We start from the raw sequence: 19,669 nt of genomic DNA on the forward strand, positions 1-19,669 counted from the left end.
TTTTTGTCTTATTATCTCTATAAAAAAATTAATATAAGATGTTGATGTAGCTTAACCGTGACCGTTCAAATAGAAAGATATGTAAAAATAAAGAAATTAGAAGGGTAGAAAATCCTCTTCTTTTGAAATAATCATTGGATTTGAGGCAAACAAGTTTCACAAGGCTCTAGGTTGGATAATTAGAATACTCCCAAATGGGGGGGGCGTAAGTACAATTTACCCACTCATAAGTCATGACTCATGGGTCAAAATATCAACACCTATAGGGGAGGTTATGTCCTCTGAGTCTCTGACCAGACTACCAATAATAGGAAAGAGATCCTCTTCGGAGCTTTTCTTCCAAAACTCAAAGATCAAGTAATTCAGGTTTTTAAAAATTTAATCCAACAGCTAAAAATTATTATAGCTTTTAAAATAATTTTTTACTAACTTCTTTGTTTTTAAACGTTGAATTAAATTTTAAAGGTTTAAATCACTTGATCCTTGAAGTTTAGAGGAAGAGATCTAGAAATGATCTGTTTCCCCAATAATATACGATGATATACAAATACAATATAAGTTTGGAAAATCAATTTTCTTTGATAGTTTGGAACTATTAAGTAGTTTAAAAAGTTAAAGAGAAGATTGTTTAAAAAGTCAGACTATTTGTTTTCAACGTGACATACCTTATGAGCTCTTTTTACGTTATTTTGATAGATTGAAATTTGAATGCAAGTTTCTTAATTTCATAAGCTACTTCCTTACTTTTTGTGAGAAAGTGCAGGGAGGTCTTATGCATTGAAGATCAAATGCAGGTGATCCTATCATTCTATGATCACAAAATGATGAATCCTTCCTTAAAAAGAAGGGTGCTTTAGATTTAGCCCCTTACAACTGTTGAACTCTAGACATAAACTCACCTATATTAAAACATCTAAATAAGACCTAAATTTTGAATTTGATGCCATGTATGATAAAAGATGTTTATACATTAAAATTTATGTACAACACCATGCCACCCACATTAATATGGCCATTACGATTTTTTTTGTAGACTTTTAATTTATTGTCTTTTGTTTGTCAACAACATTCAAATAGTTTAAGTTTTTTTTGCTTTTAATTTAAAGAAAAAAAGGTTATTTTCTTCTTTTATGCGAAATCGCCTAATCCAAATCTAATTAGTTCAATATACATTCTATTGAAAAAGTAAGATATATTAACTTATGAAAATTTTAAAAAAAAAAGGTAAAAATAAACTAGTAGATACATTGTTTCTTGTAAAAACTAAACAATAGTTACATTGTTTTCATAAAAAAATAAACAATGTGTAATTTTTTTTTAATTACACAATAGGTACACAATTTTTGTAAAAATTAAATAACAGGTACTTTATGTTTGGGAAAAAAAAAAAAAAACTAGTAAAAACATTGTTTCTTTTAAAAATAAAACAATGAATTTATATGGTAAATTAGTTTTTATGTATTTTGCATATATGGGTTTGTTATCATGTAGATAAATTATTTTTCATGTATTTTACATATACTAGTTATATTGTTTTTCTTTTTTTAAGCAATCTAACATTTTAAAATTTTAATAGTAGGTGCACTGTTTGAATCAAATGTTTTTTTTGTAGGTAAATTATTTTGCATAAATTTTACATATATCAGACATTTATGTGTGTGTGTGTGAAATAATTTACCTACATTAATATGTAAAATATAATTTTATTGACTTAATTAAGCATGTATAATAACATATATTAGACATGTTTTATGTTATTATATATTAGACTACGAATTTATAACATTAGTGTTTTTTTTTTTTTTTTTTTGTAAAATCATTAATTCTCCCTTACCATCCATCCGCATGGCATTAATTATGTACATCAAACATTCAAATAGGGTTTATTAAAATTAAAAAAAAAATCAAATAGGGGTATTTTAGGCATCCGAAATTTTTTTAATGTGTGAAGTCAAACATAATTAATGAATTTGCTGATGTGGAATCTACTAGTCAATGATTTTTATTCAAAAAAAAAAACTTATGTCGGGTTTTATGTAGAAAAAAATTAAGTTATAGGGGCTAAAGTCATATTTTCAGTAAAAAGAATCTTGAAACAAAACTCCGTTGTTCCATGATAAAACGAATTAGGCAACCTTAGCAATTAGCAGCTTCTTCTTCTTAAAGAAGAACGAAACGTTATCACTAGGCCACATGAATAAAGAAAGACAACCGTGATAATCTGTATACAGGTTCAGGTGGTCCATAATGTTTCCTCCTTGATTGATTTGCACGTCATAGAAGATAGTTCATGGGAGAAGAATAAAGCTCATCACCATGAATACAGATGTAGTGTAGGACTATGAGGTCTCTTCTCCTTCTCCACCATGGGGGGCATGTTGGTGCTGTCTGACAGGTCATTCAAAAGAGATCGATGAGATCCCATCCGAGGTTTAAAATGTGGTGGCCTTAATCAGAAATAGAGACAGGAGGGAGATCGATGGATCGATCAAAACAGACTGAAGCCTCCTCTTGCAGTGGCGGCATAGGCAGCAAACGTACAGATCAACCACTTTGGGTGATGCAGCCCGAAAAGGTTGGATGTCTTTAGTTTAACTCTCACTAATAACAAGTTCCACATAAAATTATTAATCACGAATTCATTGCAACTGAAGATGAAAAAAAACTGTGGTCCATGGTATGGACCTCGTTGGTGATAGGTCACTTTGTGGACCTATAAGAAAGGAAATGAATCACGTTGTTGGAGATAATTTAGTTTAGGGGACTCCCATAATCAATATTGCCTCCCAATTAATTTGCATCTAATCACATGCACAACATGAAGAACTTGGTGGACCTGAGAAATAAGAGAAGACATGTGTTGTATACAAAGTGACCTGAAAAGACATGTGTTGTACACGGAGTGACCTGAGAAATACTTGTTGTACATTCCTATAGTAAACAAATAAACCTTCAATTTCCAAATTTACGATCCATTTTATTATTCAATGGAGTTATAACTTACAAGAGAAACCCTAGCAACTAATTAATTTGTATTTTGCATGCCACGTACTTTACCAGCAGTCACTGTTCACTGGCCTTTGCGGCGTTTGAAGACTGTTTGGCTTGAAAAAGTCGAAGGTTCATGCATGCTTCGGTAGCCGGACAAGGGAGACTAGGTAAAATCGATCTAATCAAACTTTCCCATTTTAATCTGTGGCCTTCTATCGTCGCTTCTTTTTATCGCTTTTCACTCGAAGTCGAGAACTTCAGATTGTGAATCGTAGTTTTCTTCAACGTTGATTGTTGATTCCAGTTGTATTGTTTAGATTCGATATATCTCGTCATATATATAAAAGCGCTAACCAGTTGGTAACGTAAGGTGATCATGATCATCACCCGTAATCCTCCCAGAGGACATCATGCTATCAAATTCTGTCAAGGCTTTCTGATGCAGCTAAGGTGCGTACGCAAGTCTTGGTCCTCTCTCTTCCGCAGCCCTTCCTTTGTCACCGCCTACCAGAACTTTCACTGCAACGATAAAACGAATACTACTTACCCCGTCCTTCAATGCAAGGAACACTTCTTCTCCTCCCAATTAGACCAACAAGGGAATCCGACTCTCGTTGATGTCGTATTAACGGCTTGGTATGTGCTTCACATGATGTTTACCCCTGCTGCACCGGAGAGTCTATCAAACTTCGCCTTGTCCGGAGAGACAAGGCTTGGGTTGAAGATTTCAACACTGAGCACGGATTCATGGAGGACATTAGAAGTAGATATCGATGATCTTCCTTTTGGTCGTCTGACTTTGTTGGCGTTGCTGCATCAGAAATGTGTATGCATCAATGGGGACATGTACTGGAGGCAAACTTATTCCACGATACACGCCTCTTCACTTTCGGGCACCGACGAAAGAACCACCATCTAAAACAAACCCAATTACTTGGTCCTCAATCTTTTAGCGACCCTTGATAAGGGCAGTTAGTTGTGATTATTTTGTATCATCTTTTCTGTCGTGCATTTGGAATGCAAATGTAATGTTGTAGCTGCTCTAGGGCTCGCACACTGATAAGAACTTCCACTGTATAAAAGTATTATCTGTGACTTTCACTGAATTAAATCTGTGACTATTTCTTAATTATCTGTGATTTCATTGTGTAAAAGTGTTCGATTGTAAGCTTGCTGTTTAAGGGTTAACAGGTCAGAGAGTTCTTGATTCTCTGTGACCTTATCTAGCTGCTATGCAACGTTAAGGTGATGATACCTCTAATTTGGGGCCAATATATAATTAATGATATTCGTTAATTCCTTAAAGTTTTCTCTCAACCCAAACTTAGGCATGTTAGACGAGAGGCAAATCTAGCAGCACATGGGCTTGCAAGAGCAAGAACTGGAGAGCAACATGAGGTGGCTTGGTGAACCACCGGCGCGGTAGCGGACATCTTGATTGAGGATAGTTCTATTGAGTGATTACATCTTTTTCTCCCTTATTCGGTAAGGATTTTTTTCTAGAAGTCCACATCATTTCTATGTTCTAAACATTTTGTAAGTATTTTGTCGACATCTTAATGAATATTGTACCCTTTTATAAATAAATAAAAAATTAAAAAAAAAACTTGTAATCAAGCAAAGAGACTCTTGTCCTCACCAAAGTGCAGGCAAAGAGTGGGCAGAAAGTTTTTGGCACAGCGGGACCCATTACAATCCTTTTTTCGATGGAGTTGTAAAAGCAAAAGAGAATAAAAATAAAAAATCTGACGGCTGTGGGATTTGAACCCACGCCCTTTCGGACCAGAGCCTAAATCTGGCGCCTTAGACCACTCGGCCAAACCGTCGAACGTTAAATAATGTCACAGATCGTTATAAATGTAATCTTTAACTATATTTTGGTCTTTTGTCTTTTTCTCTTTTGGTGTTTCTTCAGCTATATTTATTACTCCTTTTAAGAGAAAGCAAAATAAAATGAATTAGTTTAAAAAAAACAGCTAATTACAAGTGAAATTGTAAGTTAGAGTGAAAGAAGTCACTGGGTGGACAATTGGAAGCAATTTTGCATGACAACATACATGTTAAACTCACTTATACATGGTCAAAGGATTAGGATAATGAGAATCACTAACCTTGACTCCAATATGCAAATTCATCTGTTCAATGATATTGTATTATTAATTTGAAATACTATGATAACGTACAAAGCTGAAATAAAATCTCTTTATAGATATGTAACCGACGTATACCATAAACTTTCATATATATCCAAGTCTTAGGCTAATAGTGGCAACGCACTTTAGGAATGATGGAGAGTAAGTTTCAAAAGTGCTTCTATTGAAATTATCACATTCAACCACAACAAGTAACCTAGTGGTAAGGGCGCATACTGCAGCTTCCTAATAAACAAAAAAATGTGGAAGGTCACGGGTTCGATGCTCCGACCTAGTGAGTCTGCTTGGTTGTGACCACGGGTAAGATGAAATTCCCTATAACCTCTCCGGACCCCGAAGGGATGGATAACCGTAACTTATCACCAGTTGTCCCCCTTATTAAAAAAAAAAAAATTGTCACCTTCAACATTTAACATCAAATTTGACTAAAACAAATAAACAAAGAATTTAATATGCACATTATTGCATATATCAATCATTAATAGGATAATACAATTGTTTGCATCACAAGTTAAAATACCAATAAAAGCAGTGACTATGAGTGCTATTAATCCCATTATATTCAAGATAAAAGGATAAAAGGATAAAAAGGTTAACAAGACAGAAAGGAAACAAAAATGTTCACAAATCATAATTCATATGAACATGGGGAACCTTGACAAGAAAAGCATATGTTTACATTTTAACATCAAAACTTTGATTCCAGAAAAAAAGAATCCCTAAATCTTTCCAGAAGCAGATCTACCGGCGACCCGTCCATTTCGGAAAGCATCGCGATAGGGCGTGATTTTCCGGTGGCTCGTAAGAAGAGAAGAAATCCGGGTCCTGCTCAAGGGACTCAGCATAACCTTCCAAAATGTGCACTATCTCGTTGAAATGAGGCCGCTTGTCCGGATGGCTTGACCAACATCGGCTGATGAGACGACTGAATGGCGCAGGGCATGTGGACGGCAATGGGGGTCTTGCATTCTGCACAAAATCAAGCAGATATAATACTACATATAACGGAATAATAAGCTTTTCTACCAAGGAAAGTAACACCTTATCATTGTATTAAGACCACTGCAGGATACTTAGTCTATTGTGTTCGTACAAAAAACCGCATCAACCCGACAAAGTTTCAACTAATTAGGACTCATCTCATCTTCAGTTCCTGCAACCAAACTTGAATGGCAAACTGTAGCTGTGAATCGCCAAATTCTGGCTTTTGCGACAACTTCCAGCACATTTTCCCGTTCATGTGGTTTAGTTTACACAGAACATTTGACTTTCATGTTTACGGGAATCATAAGCGCAACCAAGTAAATTGATTCGCATATTGATGCCATACATTCAAGGGGTTATTCAGAATAGTGCAACCACACGAACAAAGTTGAATGTTCAAGGTGGCAAAACAGACAGGGTTCCCAATTATTCCACAAAATCTTAACAGGTGCAAGAAGATGCCAACCGCTAAAACTGAAACAGATCGAAATGTTAGATGCCAGTATGCTGCTCCTTGGTAGAAGGCAATTAGGAAATCGCTGAAGTTATACTATCATTATGAGGCAGAATTAAACAAACGTTAAATGCAACCCTCCACAACATCCTTCAGAATTCAGATGTCTACATGTATTAGTGCATGACTACCACTGCTTTAAAATATCTTATCAACAAAGAAAAAGATATAGGATTTAATATATTTCTCTGATTTTCGCAGATGTCATTTCCTGCATAGATAAGGATGGCCAAATGCAGCAGGTCCCCACATGATCTGGATAATACAAAGACAAGCATATAAATGACTGTCTCTCACCCCACTTAGGATGCATGTGAGAAACATACTGGTGTAATAGATGCATCACGAAGATAGAAACTAAGAACGATAACAGATAAACTGTAATTTCCTTAATGGCATATTACTTTTACTGGATGGCAATTCAAGAAAGTTTATCAAATGTTGTGAAGTAGAAGAGGTGATACTTAAGATCTTTCTAAGACTAAAAATATCACTGTATGTGAGAGTTATTCAAGCAGTCAGTTTAGGAGGCACGTACAAATTGTATGCTTTAAATTGTATCTTAGTGTGCTAAAATGGGAATATAATATGCGGAAAAGAAAATGATTCAGGAAGGAACACCATCATTCTCTGTTTCCATGATTCTCTAACAGTTTTGAACAGTCAGAAACATATGGGTGACAAAAACAATTTTTAGTAGTACCGGGATTTTTTTAGTCCTGTTATTCGGAGTTCAATATTTCAAGAATGGATATCTTGGCCTCATTTAAATGCGTAGACTAAAGCTTGCTATGATAATATCCCGGTGTCAATAATAGGTATCACCATATCAACACCTCAATGATAACTAATACGTATTGATACAAATTATTAACCGCAGAGCAGGGCAAGTACTATCACGGGTACAATGAGAAAAATACCTTCTGCGATACTGCAAATGCAGCCTGTTCAGGAGTCATGTTGTCAAATGGTGTCAATGCCGTTAAAAGCTCCCACAGAACTATTCCAAAACTGTAAACATCAACTTTCTTTGTATGGTGTTTCTCTTTGATCATTTCGGGTGCCATCCAACGGTAAGTGCCCGTGAATCCCTTTGCACTGCCACACTGTGACTCTAGGCATGAAATTCCAAAATCCGCAACTTTCACAGACATATCTTCCCCTAGCAATAAATTTTCTGACTTGAGATCCCTATGAAGTATACTTTGAGAATGGAGATATTGCATCCCACGAGCAATGTCGAGGGCTAATTTCACAACTAGGCTAAGCGGAACAGAATGTGGATCCTGCTGATGAAGATATTTTCTTAATGATCCCCCAGCTAAATACTCAGTGATAATGCAGAACACTGGAGGTTTCTTACAAGCAGCAACAAACTGCAGAATAAATTTGGTACATGAAGGTCAAAAAACATCAAGGGCAGCTATTGTTTCGACATCAGAATGTTACTACCATGATTCTCTAAAAGTGAAAATTCTTGAAACAACTGATTACAATTTTCGGATTACACGAGATATCAAAAAAGATTAAGGTCAGATATAGAATTATAAGGATGGAAACTCTTAAGTAAGGAATCTGCAACAATCAATCAATGCCTAAATGATGAAACAGTAACAGATTTCCTAAACACTGAGCCGAAGAATTCTGGTTCCATTTTCGAGTGCTTTCTTGCAGTAAGATCTTAAAATGCAGGGTTATAAGGGGTTTTGGGTTTGGGTTTTATACAGACCAAAAGATCACAAAAGTTAGCAGGAAGAAAACCTGAAAAAGAACAAAAACAAAAACTGCATTTCCAACAAAACATCAACCAGGACCACATCCTTGAAAATTTTTCCAACAGAACTGAAAAGGCAAGCAACACCACCTTAAACCCAAGACAGGAGGAGAGAGAGAGAGAGAGAGAGAGAGAGATTTTACAGTGATGATATTAGGATGGTGCAAACGAAAGAGCAAAGCAACCTCAGAAGTGAACTGCTTCTCAAGCAAAACAGCCAACCCTTCATCTTCCTCAGGCTGGCTGATCAGCTTAATCGCCACATCCCTCTGCTTATAAACCCCTCTGTAAATCCTGCTATGCCTTCCCGAAGCAAATTTACACCCAATGTACAACTGTGACATGTCAGCACTCCACTCCTCTCCTTCCCCTTTAATCTCAGCCCCTGAGGACACCAAGTACTTGGACCATGAGACTGCACGGTTATACTCGCCGAGGGAGAGCCTCCTCTCCAGCTTGCCATTGTTGGAAATCTGCTTAAACCAGTGGAAATTCTTCATGGGTCGGCGCCAAAACTCATAAAAAAAAAAAAAACCAGAAAAACTCAGAACCCCTTTGGTATTTTCACTCCTCAACTAGCAGAAAGCCTCCAAATTTGCAGAAAAACTTGGATTTGGAGACGACCCAGAATGATTAAATTGTTGTTTTTCGGACACCTACATTTCGAAATCATCAATCTCTGTGCATTTAAACGCTGGTGGATAATGGATTCAGATTAAGCAGAAGCTGGGAAAAAAGTTGATAATTTTCAAGGCAGTAAGCATGTTTCTGGGCAGAAGGTAGAACCTTGGTCAGAAACCTTGAATTTCTACATATTTAGAGAGAAACCCACCATTTGAAAGACCAAAAGAAGCTCTGGAAATATGGTTTTCGAGCTTCCAAGCCCAAAACCACACATGGGTTTTGAGAAGTTGAGAGAAAGAGCTCAGGTGGTGAGGGATGCAGTAGTTCAAGTAGAAGAAAAAGGTTGAAAGCTTGTAATAACGTGAAGCTAGAAACAAAAACAGGAGGGAGAGAGAGACAGCGAGAGGGAGAGGGAGAGAGAGACAGAGGAATGGGTCGGTTGAGAGATGAGTTGGGAAGTTGGTGGTGGTGGTGGTGGTGCAGTAAAAGCATATGCTATGGGCGGGAGGTGCCTGGCTGTACTTGTCTCATCATCTCATCTCTCTCCATAAAATTCACAGCTCCTACTCTGTACAAACTCCATTCATGAACAGGAACGTGCGAAGATCCACTTCTGAGGAGACAAACTGCAACCTTGTTGATTTTGACCTCTACCTATCTGATTTTCCCTCTTTGCCCTTTTTATCTCAATGCCAAAATGCCACTGCCTTGCCCCTTTGTTACTCTTGGAATGAGCAAACTAGCATGAATAACGTTAATTGGCGGTTGTAAGTACTTAATACATCATAAGCTTTTTCACATTTTGACATGTCAGTTTTTTATTTTTTCAAAGGATGAGGATCTTCTTCGGATCCTCTTTGTGAGGATCTTAAGAATCCTCATATCCTATTCGTTAATTGTACATCATACGGTTAGTTTTTGTTAGGTACTATTTGTTTTTAATTTTAAATAATAAAATTCAAATTATTTCTAACCGCACGATATATGATGAATGACTCAGATACGAGGATCCCTACAATTTGGATCCGGATGGGATCCAAATCCTCTGTCAAAGAACCTCCACCCTACCAAGGAAATTTTTTGCACGTGATTATAAGTAATTGGGCTACGTTTTATATTGCTAGTTAGTTTTACAGTGAAGCCTCAACTTTCTTTATGGTATTAAAGCAGGTTGTCTCGCGTGTGAAGCCTAACGATCACACTTGCTTCACGTCATCCTGATTTGTGTCGTTCAATTGTTAGCTTGAAACTTAGCCACACGTAAGAGGACGTATTGAAAGAACTAATTCCACATCGAAAGAAAAAAATAACGCTTAAAAGAAATTAATTACTCTCCATAATACGAATTAATTTTGTGATAAAACCTCAATTTTTTCAAATACCCAATTTCAATTATAGTCATAATCCACTAGGAATGTCATTGATTAAAGGGTGGTAGCATTAACTATAAGAGTAATTTTAAATATTTTTTAAAGAGTGGTGGCATTAATGATTACTATTAGTAATTTTCATTGTGTACACAACTGGAGGAAGAGATTACTATTTGGTAATATCTTGACTATGACTTATTTTTTATAAGCAAAACATGATTGTGGGCAACACTTGCTAAAGCATTTTACCTCTCAAATTTTGTTCTTCAATAAGTTAAAAGCCCCTATGCAATATTTTTTATTAACAATCATTAAATGTAGTAATTATAATGTTTATTGGCCCTAAAATAAGTACAGAAGTTGGATTTGATCGAATTTAAAAGTGTTAATAATTTAACATTGAAATTATCACACACTTGTAATTTCTTTCAATATTGAGATCCGATAAATTAGAATCAAAATCTTATCCATTGTGCACTTTCCTATCTAAAGATTGAGTAAAGAATTAGTGATTAGAGAGGAACTCGTGTGCTTCGGTAAAGATACCTCATCACTCATCAAGAATCTTTTAGTAAATTTTAGAAGATACAAAACACTCGGTGATTTCATGATCGATGAAGTACGGTACAAATAACTTCTTTACGGGGAAACAATATCTCATTCCAACTCCGAAAATAAAGTGAGCTTTAACGACCGTGCTCAAAACTTCTAAAGCAGAGAGGCACCAACACCAAGGCTATTTTAGTCCCTCAAAATTTCACTCGAGGGTATATGAGTCATTTCATCAAGCAGGGCGTACGTTACAAAACTTGTAACAGTAACCGAAGAGGACAGAGGGATCCGTGGGAGTGTCAGAGAAGTCGTATGGTCCTCTTCCGTATACGGTCTCTCTCTCCCCTCTACCTCTCTGATTCCTTTTTAATTTTTAACTTCTATTTTTTAGTATATTGATATTTTTATATTAGAAAATGAGAAATTTGGTTAAGCCACGTAATAGATAACTTAATTTGGTATCGAATTCGTCATCCAAGAGATTCAAACCTAAAACTTTTCACTTCCAAGTGAAAAGAAATACTACTAGACTGAGTGACTATTTTTTTAACTTTATTTACTAGTTTTCCTTTTAAACATTATTCGATTAGAGTATGTAAGCCTTACAATGGTTAGCCATAATGTGATTCGTCTTTGATGGTAATCAAATCTAAAACTTCTTACTTACAAATAAAAAAAATTATTACTAAATTGTAATATTAAGTGATAATATTTTCTTTTGTTTTAAATCACCAATAAAACAAAGAAAAAACAAGAAAGAAAACTGATCCGCTCATGGAGCACGAAAGTTTCACTCTCCGTATGACTTGGCCAACTGACTCTGTCTGGGTTCACACAGACAAGAGGTACAGCCCAAATTGCACCCACAAGGTACAAGGCCTACAAAGCATGCAAACAATTTACAACTACGACTTGGCTGGGTCCTAATTTGCCTGCTGGACCGATTACCAATCTAAACAAGTCTAAAACATCATTAATTCCTCCCTTGTGTTGTGCTTCCGGTCAGTTGTTCATGCACGAGTGGTCGAATCTCAACTGTTGATGTATGCGACGGCTTACCAGTTAAATTTAAAAGTTTTGTTTGGATCAATTGTTGTTATATTGTAATGGTTAAATATCAGTTGTTGATGTATGTAAGTTTATATCACAGTAATCAACGTCTTACCAATTAAAGATTTAGAGTTAAGTATGGATCATTTGTTGATAAGCTAGTGGGTGATTCTTACTCGTTGATGTATGTCGACAGATCATGGTGACGACCAAGATTTATCATTTATGCTTGGCTGGATATCCCACTTAAACATGATCAAATAACTTTAACGTTATATGCAAACATGTTTGAGGCAATTCATTGGTTAATCAATCTTCTATAATAACCCATGGACAAAAACGTTTTGCCCTTCATACAATTTGATATTTGTGATGTTGTTATACTTCATCTAATCAGTCGACGTTATGATTTCTAGATTTTATCAAGTAGTGTTTACAAATTGATCAAGCAAGGCATGTTAGATGTTGCATGACGTATTATTTTGAGGCTTAAACCTTATCATCAAGATCTACAAAACCATTCATTTTTTAGCTAAAATGGTCATTAAGACTATTATAACTCTTCAGTTTGGTCTCTGAGATTTAAAATTGATAGAGGTGGTCCTTGAGATTGTCCACCATCAATCATTTTGATCTTTCTCTGAAAAATCTTCGTTAAATTGAAGAAACCACAAATTCAAGAAGATGGGTTGATTTGACAAAATACCCTCAATTTAATTGAGATTTCTCACGAAATAACCAAAATGATTAACGGTGTACAATCTCAAGGACCGCTTCATCAATTTTAAAATTCAAAACCAATACGAGGAGTTATGACAATCTCATAGATAATTTTGAATAAAAAGCCACCAACTATTTTCTGAAAAAAGAAAAAAGAAAAAAGAAAGATCTGCCCACCATTGAGATCGATTTTGCATTAATTGGTAGATTGGCATGCTGTGTAGCAGATGATTAACGTTGATCAGTATCTCTTAAGATATTGTTAATTAGGTTGGTTGATTTCTTAATCAGGAGTTGGAATCTTGTGAGAGAACTTGCATATGCATATACAGTTGATAGTTTAGTGGGCAAGGAATCCCAAAACCATGCATTTTCAATCTGTGTATTATTATTCAATTGCTACTTGAGTATTTTAGGTGTCCACTCTTTGTCAGTGGGTCAATATTACAAACTGATTGCCCATATATTGATAGTATATTAGTATCACAATATCAAATAGGTAACCTTTTCTTTAATAGTTTTTGTTGCAAAGAATCTTCGGGGAAGTTTTAATCTTGTATGGGAAAAGCTTGCATTATTTATCAGAGTAGCGACTTTCGTACTCTCTTTTTCTTGCAGAAATAATCTTTTTGTTAAGTATAAATTCTACATTGAGAGAGGAGGAATTTTGCATGAACTTATAAGTAAGTTGGGTTATACTCTTCATATTGTTAATTGGTTTTTTGGTGGAAACTGAACTTTCTTCACTTTTTTACTTATTTTGTGGTTCTATGGGTTTTTTTTTTTTTGGAGTAAAAAACACTATATATTCTTTCTCGCCAATTTCTTTTCTTTTTCCATCATTGTATCAATCAATGAAAACACAAAAATGAGGGAAGGAATGCAAAATGGTAAATTTGGAGTTTGAAAGTCATTATCCTTATTTCTCCATCTACAATCTTTCATTTTTAGAGAAATGTTAAGAGGACTCTCTTAAATAACTCTCTATAAACATATCTTACAATTTAACGTTAATTTCCTGTCAACATTAAATATAAACAGTGTGTCAAAATATGAGATGTTAAAGAATCCGTAAAAAGTATCATTTTGATAGAATTCCCTTAGCATTTCTCTTATTTTTATTAGTTATTGAATTGAATAAGTAAAAAGAGAATCAATAAATGAAAACAAGAAGATAAGTAGAAAGAAGAAGACGAGAACGTGAAAATGATTAGCCAATTATTATTATCATCATAGGGAGGCTGCAATTACCAAAACGAAGCAGCACGAAATAAGGGTGCTGCACATGCTAGTGTACCGTGGAAACATTGATGAAAACACCACGGCCGTACAACTTATAGTTGGTGGCTAATCAGATTAGATGACTTAAAAGAATGATTAATTAGAATATCAATTATCGCTAATGACAAAATTTTAGTGAGGTGTAAAGTAAAGTATAAGCATATTGCTTTGAGAGTGAGCCTTATATATACAGACGTAATTATTTTGGCAATCGTATATGATGATATTATTAGGCACGACAAACTTTGTTTTCATGTCATATCTATTATCTTCACCGGTCGTATCATGTCTAATCTATTATCTTGACGAGTTCTTAACATGTGACGTGATAACAATTCAATTAATTAACAGGTCGTGTCTTTTCGTGTCATATCCGTTATCTTTACAGCTCGTGTTGTGTCTAACTCACTATCTTAATGGGTTCTTAATAGGTGATGTGATAACGACCTGATTCGTAAACGGATTGTGTCGTTTTGTATCGGTTTAACGGATCATGCAAGAAATTGGTATCTCTAATATTGAAATTAGACAAACGATAACTCATCGGGTTAGTAACATGTGACTCGAAAATGACCTGACTCGTTAAGAGGTTCTTAACAGGTGACCTGATAACGACTCGACTCGTTAACAAATTGATTCGAAAACTATTATTTTCACATCGATCTGTGTTAGATTAACTTGTTGTGCAAAAAATTATCAAACCTAGATATTATGGCTAGCTAGGGTTTGCATGGGATTTGTATTTATTCGTGGGATATTTACGAATCGGAGGGCTGAGATTCGTCGTGCGTGTATGGACGGTAGTGATGAGTGTAGTACGAGAGAGGACAAGTGGATGTGAAGGGAGGAAGACGGGAGTGAGAGGGAACGTTTGTCACCTAGTTGTATTTTGTGCATTGCATGAACATGGCTGATGGTGGACATCACGTGGAGAACTTCAACTCTCATTTCACGTTAAAACATTTTGTTTCTTCTCATGAACAGTTGATATATGTTCTCAAACTGTCAATTAAATTAATAATTATATATAAACACGTGCATAGAATCACTGACGAAGCAACAATGAAATCACTTAATAACACCTTTTTTAATTTCTTCCATTAATTTGCTAATTTGGCCACGTAATCTTTCATAAAATGATTAAATGCTGAAAAAGATAAAAAATTACTAATCGATATTTGTTTCCTTCATGGTTATGATCATAAATCTTATAACGTCGAGTTTCTGATTCCGTCACTGATGACGTCATTAGGGTTTTTGGGTCATGGTACTCTTCGATGAAGTTTGAAGTTAGTGGCTCTAGTTTATATATTTCTTGGGGTTTGGATAAGCTTGGATTAGCATGTGAAAAGCAGAGATGAGACGTATAATGATGGTTGTTTGGATATGAGACATGATGTGTCTAAATCGATGCCTGATGTTTTGTTGCCAGTAGTCTGATGCTGAGACTTCACCATTGTTGATAACTAAACCTAACACGCTTGATGTTTGCATTACACAATTATCTCGATCTTTTGCTGCAACTTAGAAATTCTGTCGTACGATATAATTATATGAGAAATGTTACGGGAACATTTTCAAAAGCGGAATTCTTTATAAATTCTTTATCACCTCACAGTTTAACGTTAATTTCCATTTTGAGAGTCCATGGAGAGTTCGTCCTAGGTCTTCCCGTTCCTTCATTTGGCTTATGTTCTTTATGTGGCATTCAAACTGATGGCTCTATAAAATTATGTCGATACTTCCACATATTACGGGTCATGTAGGAGGCATCTCTTCTTTTTTTCCCAGGAGATCCTTAAAATTACCACTACTTAGCTTTCAATTCGCCTCTAACCATGAATAGTTGACTAAGCAAGTGACCTTATACGACAGTGGTTGAGAGGTATTGCATCACAACATGGGTTTGAACTTTGTCGGCTCACTAATCTAACATCTAATATAACAAATATATCATTTGACAAAACGAAATCACAATCCCCAAATCTTAATCAGATAATGGGCCGTTAAGGGGGGTCAGTTTTGATTTCTCATCATTTTGAAAGCGCAACCATTTATTGGAGGCCCATTGTGTCTGTCTGTCCAACACCAACAAAAGGAGAAATGTGGACTTCGTTCTCTTTAAAAAAGAAAACAGAAAAATAATTGGCTTCTTCCCTAAGAGGTAAAGACCCAAAAGAGATTCTTTCTTGTCTCAGTTGCAAATTAACATGTGTAGAAAGATTTCATCATGTTTCTAATGAACTGTTTTTGTACATTTGTCGGACCATCGAAGTATATATATGCATGCAAGCAATAACATCTCAAGCAAATTACGCACGGTTAGTTTTTAACCTTTTCACATAATAAAACGTGATTAACTTGAAAGTCTTTCGCAGAGGGACCATGATGTTCTCAGGCCCATCCTGGCATTTTTTTTTTTCATGCAAAAATGTTTAGTGTTATGCTTATGGTATTCAAGGTTTTTCTGTAGGCTTAAGAGTCGCAACCCGACGTTTTAGTTTGATTTCTTTTATCGGGTTTGATTTGAGATTGGTGGTTCCTGTGGAATTCAAACAATCCATTGCTTGTGAACTTTGAGGAGGGAGAGAGGAAGACAGTTAGAGAGGCTTCAAGTTGAGGTTTAGCGAAAATGATGATGAGTATGACACCATAACAAATCCAAACACAGTAACCGATTGCTAACTATAGGGCAGAGTAATTTTTGTAAGATTAGGAAAGCGTTTCATATTGAGACATTTGGGCTCCTTCTAAACTAAAATTATGACTCTGCCATTTATCTTACGCATATGCATATAACTAACTTGTAGATACTGAAGAAATGTTTTCCTATAGGCTATAGTGAAGGAGCTTGTAATCTCATCGAGAACTTCCTTACAACAAGAAACGCCCCTATGGTCGTATCTCAAAACCAATCAGGCATTATTACGTGAAAAAGTTGAAACATATAGCCGTGCGTTATTGCCTTGATATATTAAGAACTCAAGATTTCACCGTTATTATGATTAAGTATATAATTACACATAAATTGCTATACTAATAACATTAAAGCCGGAACACAGCGACGGCAGAACTGCTCTGCGGAAAACATGCTGTTCGAAGCTGTACAAACGTCGAAAAAAATAACTTTCATTCACATTCCGTAAAAACAACATTCTCGCCAACACGAGAAATCGAAAACCGAGTCCACGGGCGGCCGGTTGTAGGATACATTACGCAGAGTCATGGGTACAGAGGTTGTAACCAGATATGAGGGAGCTAAGCGCAAAGGCAACAAAAGCCAGGAAAGCCATGCTAACCGAAGCAGTGGCCATCTCCGTGAACTCATCTTTCCCCCAATTCGATTGCCAGTCGTCGACCCGAGTGGCTGCAGACGATGACGCAGAAATGAGAAGGTATGCCAGCACCTGCAAAGTGAATCAACACCACAAAAGCACAATGCATTACTTATCCGTACACAAATCTTTAGCTTCCCTCGAGTTGAGGCAGTTTAACGGAACTGTAGTCAACTTAAAACAAAGGCCTAACTACAAACACAACAACAAATCAACGATTCAAGTTTTATCCCTAATGCTTACACGGTTACACCCTAAATCTTAAAATGGCATCGCTTCGGTCTGAAGCATAATAAAAAAACAGAAGCCTATTTCGGAAACAACAGACGTTAGGTGATGACCATTACCTTCCGAATCAAAAGTATACAAGCACAATTTTCCCTAAAGAAAATTTATCATATTCCACTCAGTACTAACATATAAGGTAATACATTTAACAATAGAAATGTTAAATAGCGATGAAGACAGATGGGCGGGCTGAGGAACTTGCCTGATCCATGAAAAAATCAAAGTGATGACGGAGATGGTGGCGGATCACGAACTTCCCGGTGACTAGATGGTAGGATAGATTATAGACTTGAAAGGCAGCATATACAAATCCAATTACATTCACAGCTAAGCAATACCTGCAAAGTCAGCACATAATCTTCAATTCATCATAACATTACCTCTAAAAGTAAACAAAAATTCAAGAACCCAATTCACAGTCAATGCAAATGGTGCGCAGTGACGTTCTAAGATTCATACAATCGAGACCCCACTTAGTGGGATAGTGTTGTTGCTAATTTGACTTAATCAGATAATCGAGATTAATAATTTTCTGAAAAAGGAAAAATTAAAATGGAAATTAAATTGAAATTGAGGCGGAGGAGAAACCTGTATTCCTTGTAGCGGTCGAAGGAGTCGCCGCTCCATCCCTGAGTCTTGTCCGCCGCCATAACCGAGAACGAAATCAAGCACAACACCAACTCACTCACCCTAAACCCCAGCGCCGCCGTCTTCATCATCTCCCCCCTCTTCGACCGTCTCAGAATCGAATTCGTCACCCCCTTGGATCTCCCACCGTTGACTCCGCCTTCCTCCCCGCCTCCAACACCGTTAACTCCGGCGGTCGGCCCAACCTTCGACACGGACGGCGCCACCTCCTCCTTCACCGACCGGTTGTACACCACCACCGGCGACAGCGCCTTGGCGTTCTCCGGCGGCTTCTGATGCCGGAGCGGCGGGTACTGGTTGAACTTGTCGACGGCCATGATCGCCTTGGAGTTGTCGACCGGCTTCTCCGGCGAGTTCTCGGGGGACTGGTACGGCGGGCTGTCGGGCGGGTCGAAGGCGTCGGATCGGATCGGGGAGTGGAATCGGAGGGGCGAGTCGTCGGAGGTCAAAGACCAGGACTTCTTCATGTTGGGATTGGATTTCTGGTGGTGGTGGTGGTGGTTGGGCTTCTGAGATTGGGGTTGGGATTCCATTTGGCGCGCATAAAATTTTCTCGGGAGATTTATCGAGTGGGAAAAAGAGTGTTTGGGAACTGAGAAAGTGAGAAGAGAAGTGATGGCGGTGGGACTCCGGAGTCTTTGAGTTGATGTTTTCGCGCTGTGAGGAATTGGCCCACGTGGAAAGCTTTCCTTCCCGCTTTACTACTTACTAAAGCGAGAAGCTGATTGATTCATACGACGTCGTTACCTGCCTCGTTTACAACTGGCAAATGCCACGGCGGAAAGCAAAGTTACCAAACGACGAGTCACGCGAGTTAAGTCAGTTGATCAGTGCACTACTTAAGTTGTCAAAATACCAACGTATTACCACACCAGTTCTTTATCTACTCAAACGTTTAATGTTTATGTAATGTCATTTACTCATTTGACTTACATGATAATGTAATTTTAAGTTTCGAAACGTGCATCAGTTAGTCCTCACTCAAATATAAATCTTGAAAATTTTCACCAAAATCGAATTTCTTTGAGTAATTTGATTGTTATCATGAACATCTTATCGTTTTATTGGCATTGATTTGTTTGCTTATTTATTTAATTACGGTGACATGATTAATTGTTTTTCAACTTCGGTGAATTTTACAAACATGATATTTTCATAAGTGTATGATTATCGTGTTGATTTATATTTGTAACAAAAAATATATCAAAATTATAGCTAAAAACTAAGTGCTAATAGTGGTGGAAGAAAAAGAAAAAGAAAAAGGCAAGAGCTTTAAGAGGCTGAAGAGGAAGACTTGCATGGCAAAGGTAAAAGGCAAGAAAAACAAATAAAATGGTAGAAAATCCAAGCAAGGTAGCTTTTAAGTGTAAAAGCTTTCTTTATGT

The 19,669-nt window shown here is 36.5% G+C and overlaps 2 protein-coding genes and 1 non-coding gene across 4 annotated transcripts; all 3 read right to left on the reverse strand.

Annotated features, from left to right (window-relative positions):
- Positions 1 to 4,737: 4,737 nt before the first annotated feature.
- TRNAL-UAG lies at positions 4,738 to 4,817 on the reverse strand. Its single transcript has one exon. It is a non-coding gene; the product is annotated as a tRNA-Leu (tRNA).
- Positions 4,818 to 5,682: 865 nt separating this feature from the next.
- On the reverse strand, positions 5,683 to 9,648 carry LOC103953036 (serine/threonine/tyrosine-protein kinase HT1-like). 2 transcript variants are annotated; one of them, XM_048589798.1, is made up of 3 exons: positions 8,560 to 9,605; positions 7,563 to 8,018; positions 5,683 to 6,113 (listed from the first exon to the last, which is right to left on the reverse strand). In XM_048589798.1, the coding sequence occupies exons 1-3, from the start codon at positions 8,914 to 8,916 to the stop codon at positions 5,886 to 5,888; spliced, it is 1,041 nt and encodes a 346-aa protein (XP_048445755.1). In that variant the 5' UTR covers positions 8,917 to 9,605; the 3' UTR covers positions 5,683 to 5,885. The 2 variants fall into 2 exon arrangements, with proteins under 2 accessions (XP_048445755.1, XP_048445756.1); XM_048589799.1 differs by lacking the exon at positions 5,683 to 6,113 and adding an exon at positions 6,643 to 6,897 and having other exon boundaries at positions 8,560 to 9,648.
- A 7,319-nt stretch (positions 9,649 to 16,967) lies between these two features.
- Positions 16,968 to 18,968, reverse strand: LOC125479872 (CASP-like protein 4A3). Its single transcript, XM_048590006.1, has 3 exons — positions 18,225 to 18,968; positions 17,839 to 17,974; positions 16,968 to 17,420 (listed from the first exon to the last, which is right to left on the reverse strand). The coding sequence occupies exons 1-3, from the start codon at positions 18,815 to 18,817 to the stop codon at positions 17,226 to 17,228; spliced, it is 924 nt and encodes a 307-aa protein (XP_048445963.1). The 5' UTR covers positions 18,818 to 18,968; the 3' UTR covers positions 16,968 to 17,225.
- Between the last annotated feature and the right edge of the window lie 701 nt (positions 18,969 to 19,669).

The sequence above is a fragment of a genome, unplaced genomic scaffold (assembly GCF_019419815.1).
Source record: "Pyrus x bretschneideri cultivar Hongxiangsu unplaced genomic scaffold, Pyrus_bretschneideri_v1 Contig3, whole genome shotgun sequence".
Lineage (NCBI taxonomy): Eukaryota > Viridiplantae > Streptophyta > Magnoliopsida > Rosales > Rosaceae > Pyrus > Pyrus x bretschneideri.

What these genes read in the sequence shown, in the direction of transcription:
- LOC103953036 (XM_048589798.1), bottom strand. Translation starts at nt 8,916, where the DNA reads ATGAAGAATTTCCACTGGTTTAAGCAGATTTCCAACAATGGCAAGCTG. An exon ending in ACCATCCTAATATCATCACT is followed by an intron (nt 8,019 to 8,559) that starts GTAAAATCTCTC and finishes TTTATTCTGCAG; the next exon opens with TTTGTTGCTGCTTGTAAGAA. An exon ending in CATTTGCAGTATCGCAGAAG is followed by an intron (nt 6,114 to 7,562) that starts GTATTTTTCTCA and finishes GATTTTGTGCAG; the next exon opens with AATGCAAGACCCCCATTGCC.
- LOC125479872 (XM_048590006.1), bottom strand. Translation starts at nt 18,817, where the DNA reads ATGGAATCCCAACCCCAATCTCAGAAGCCCAACCACCACCACCACCAC. An exon ending in GACCGCTACAAGGAATACAG is followed by an intron (nt 17,975 to 18,224) that starts GTTTCTCCTCCG and finishes CTGACTTTGCAG; the next exon opens with GTATTGCTTAGCTGTGAATG. An exon ending in TTGATTTTTTCATGGATCAG is followed by an intron (nt 17,421 to 17,838) that starts GCAAGTTCCTCA and finishes TTCACTTTGCAG; the next exon opens with GTGCTGGCATACCTTCTCAT.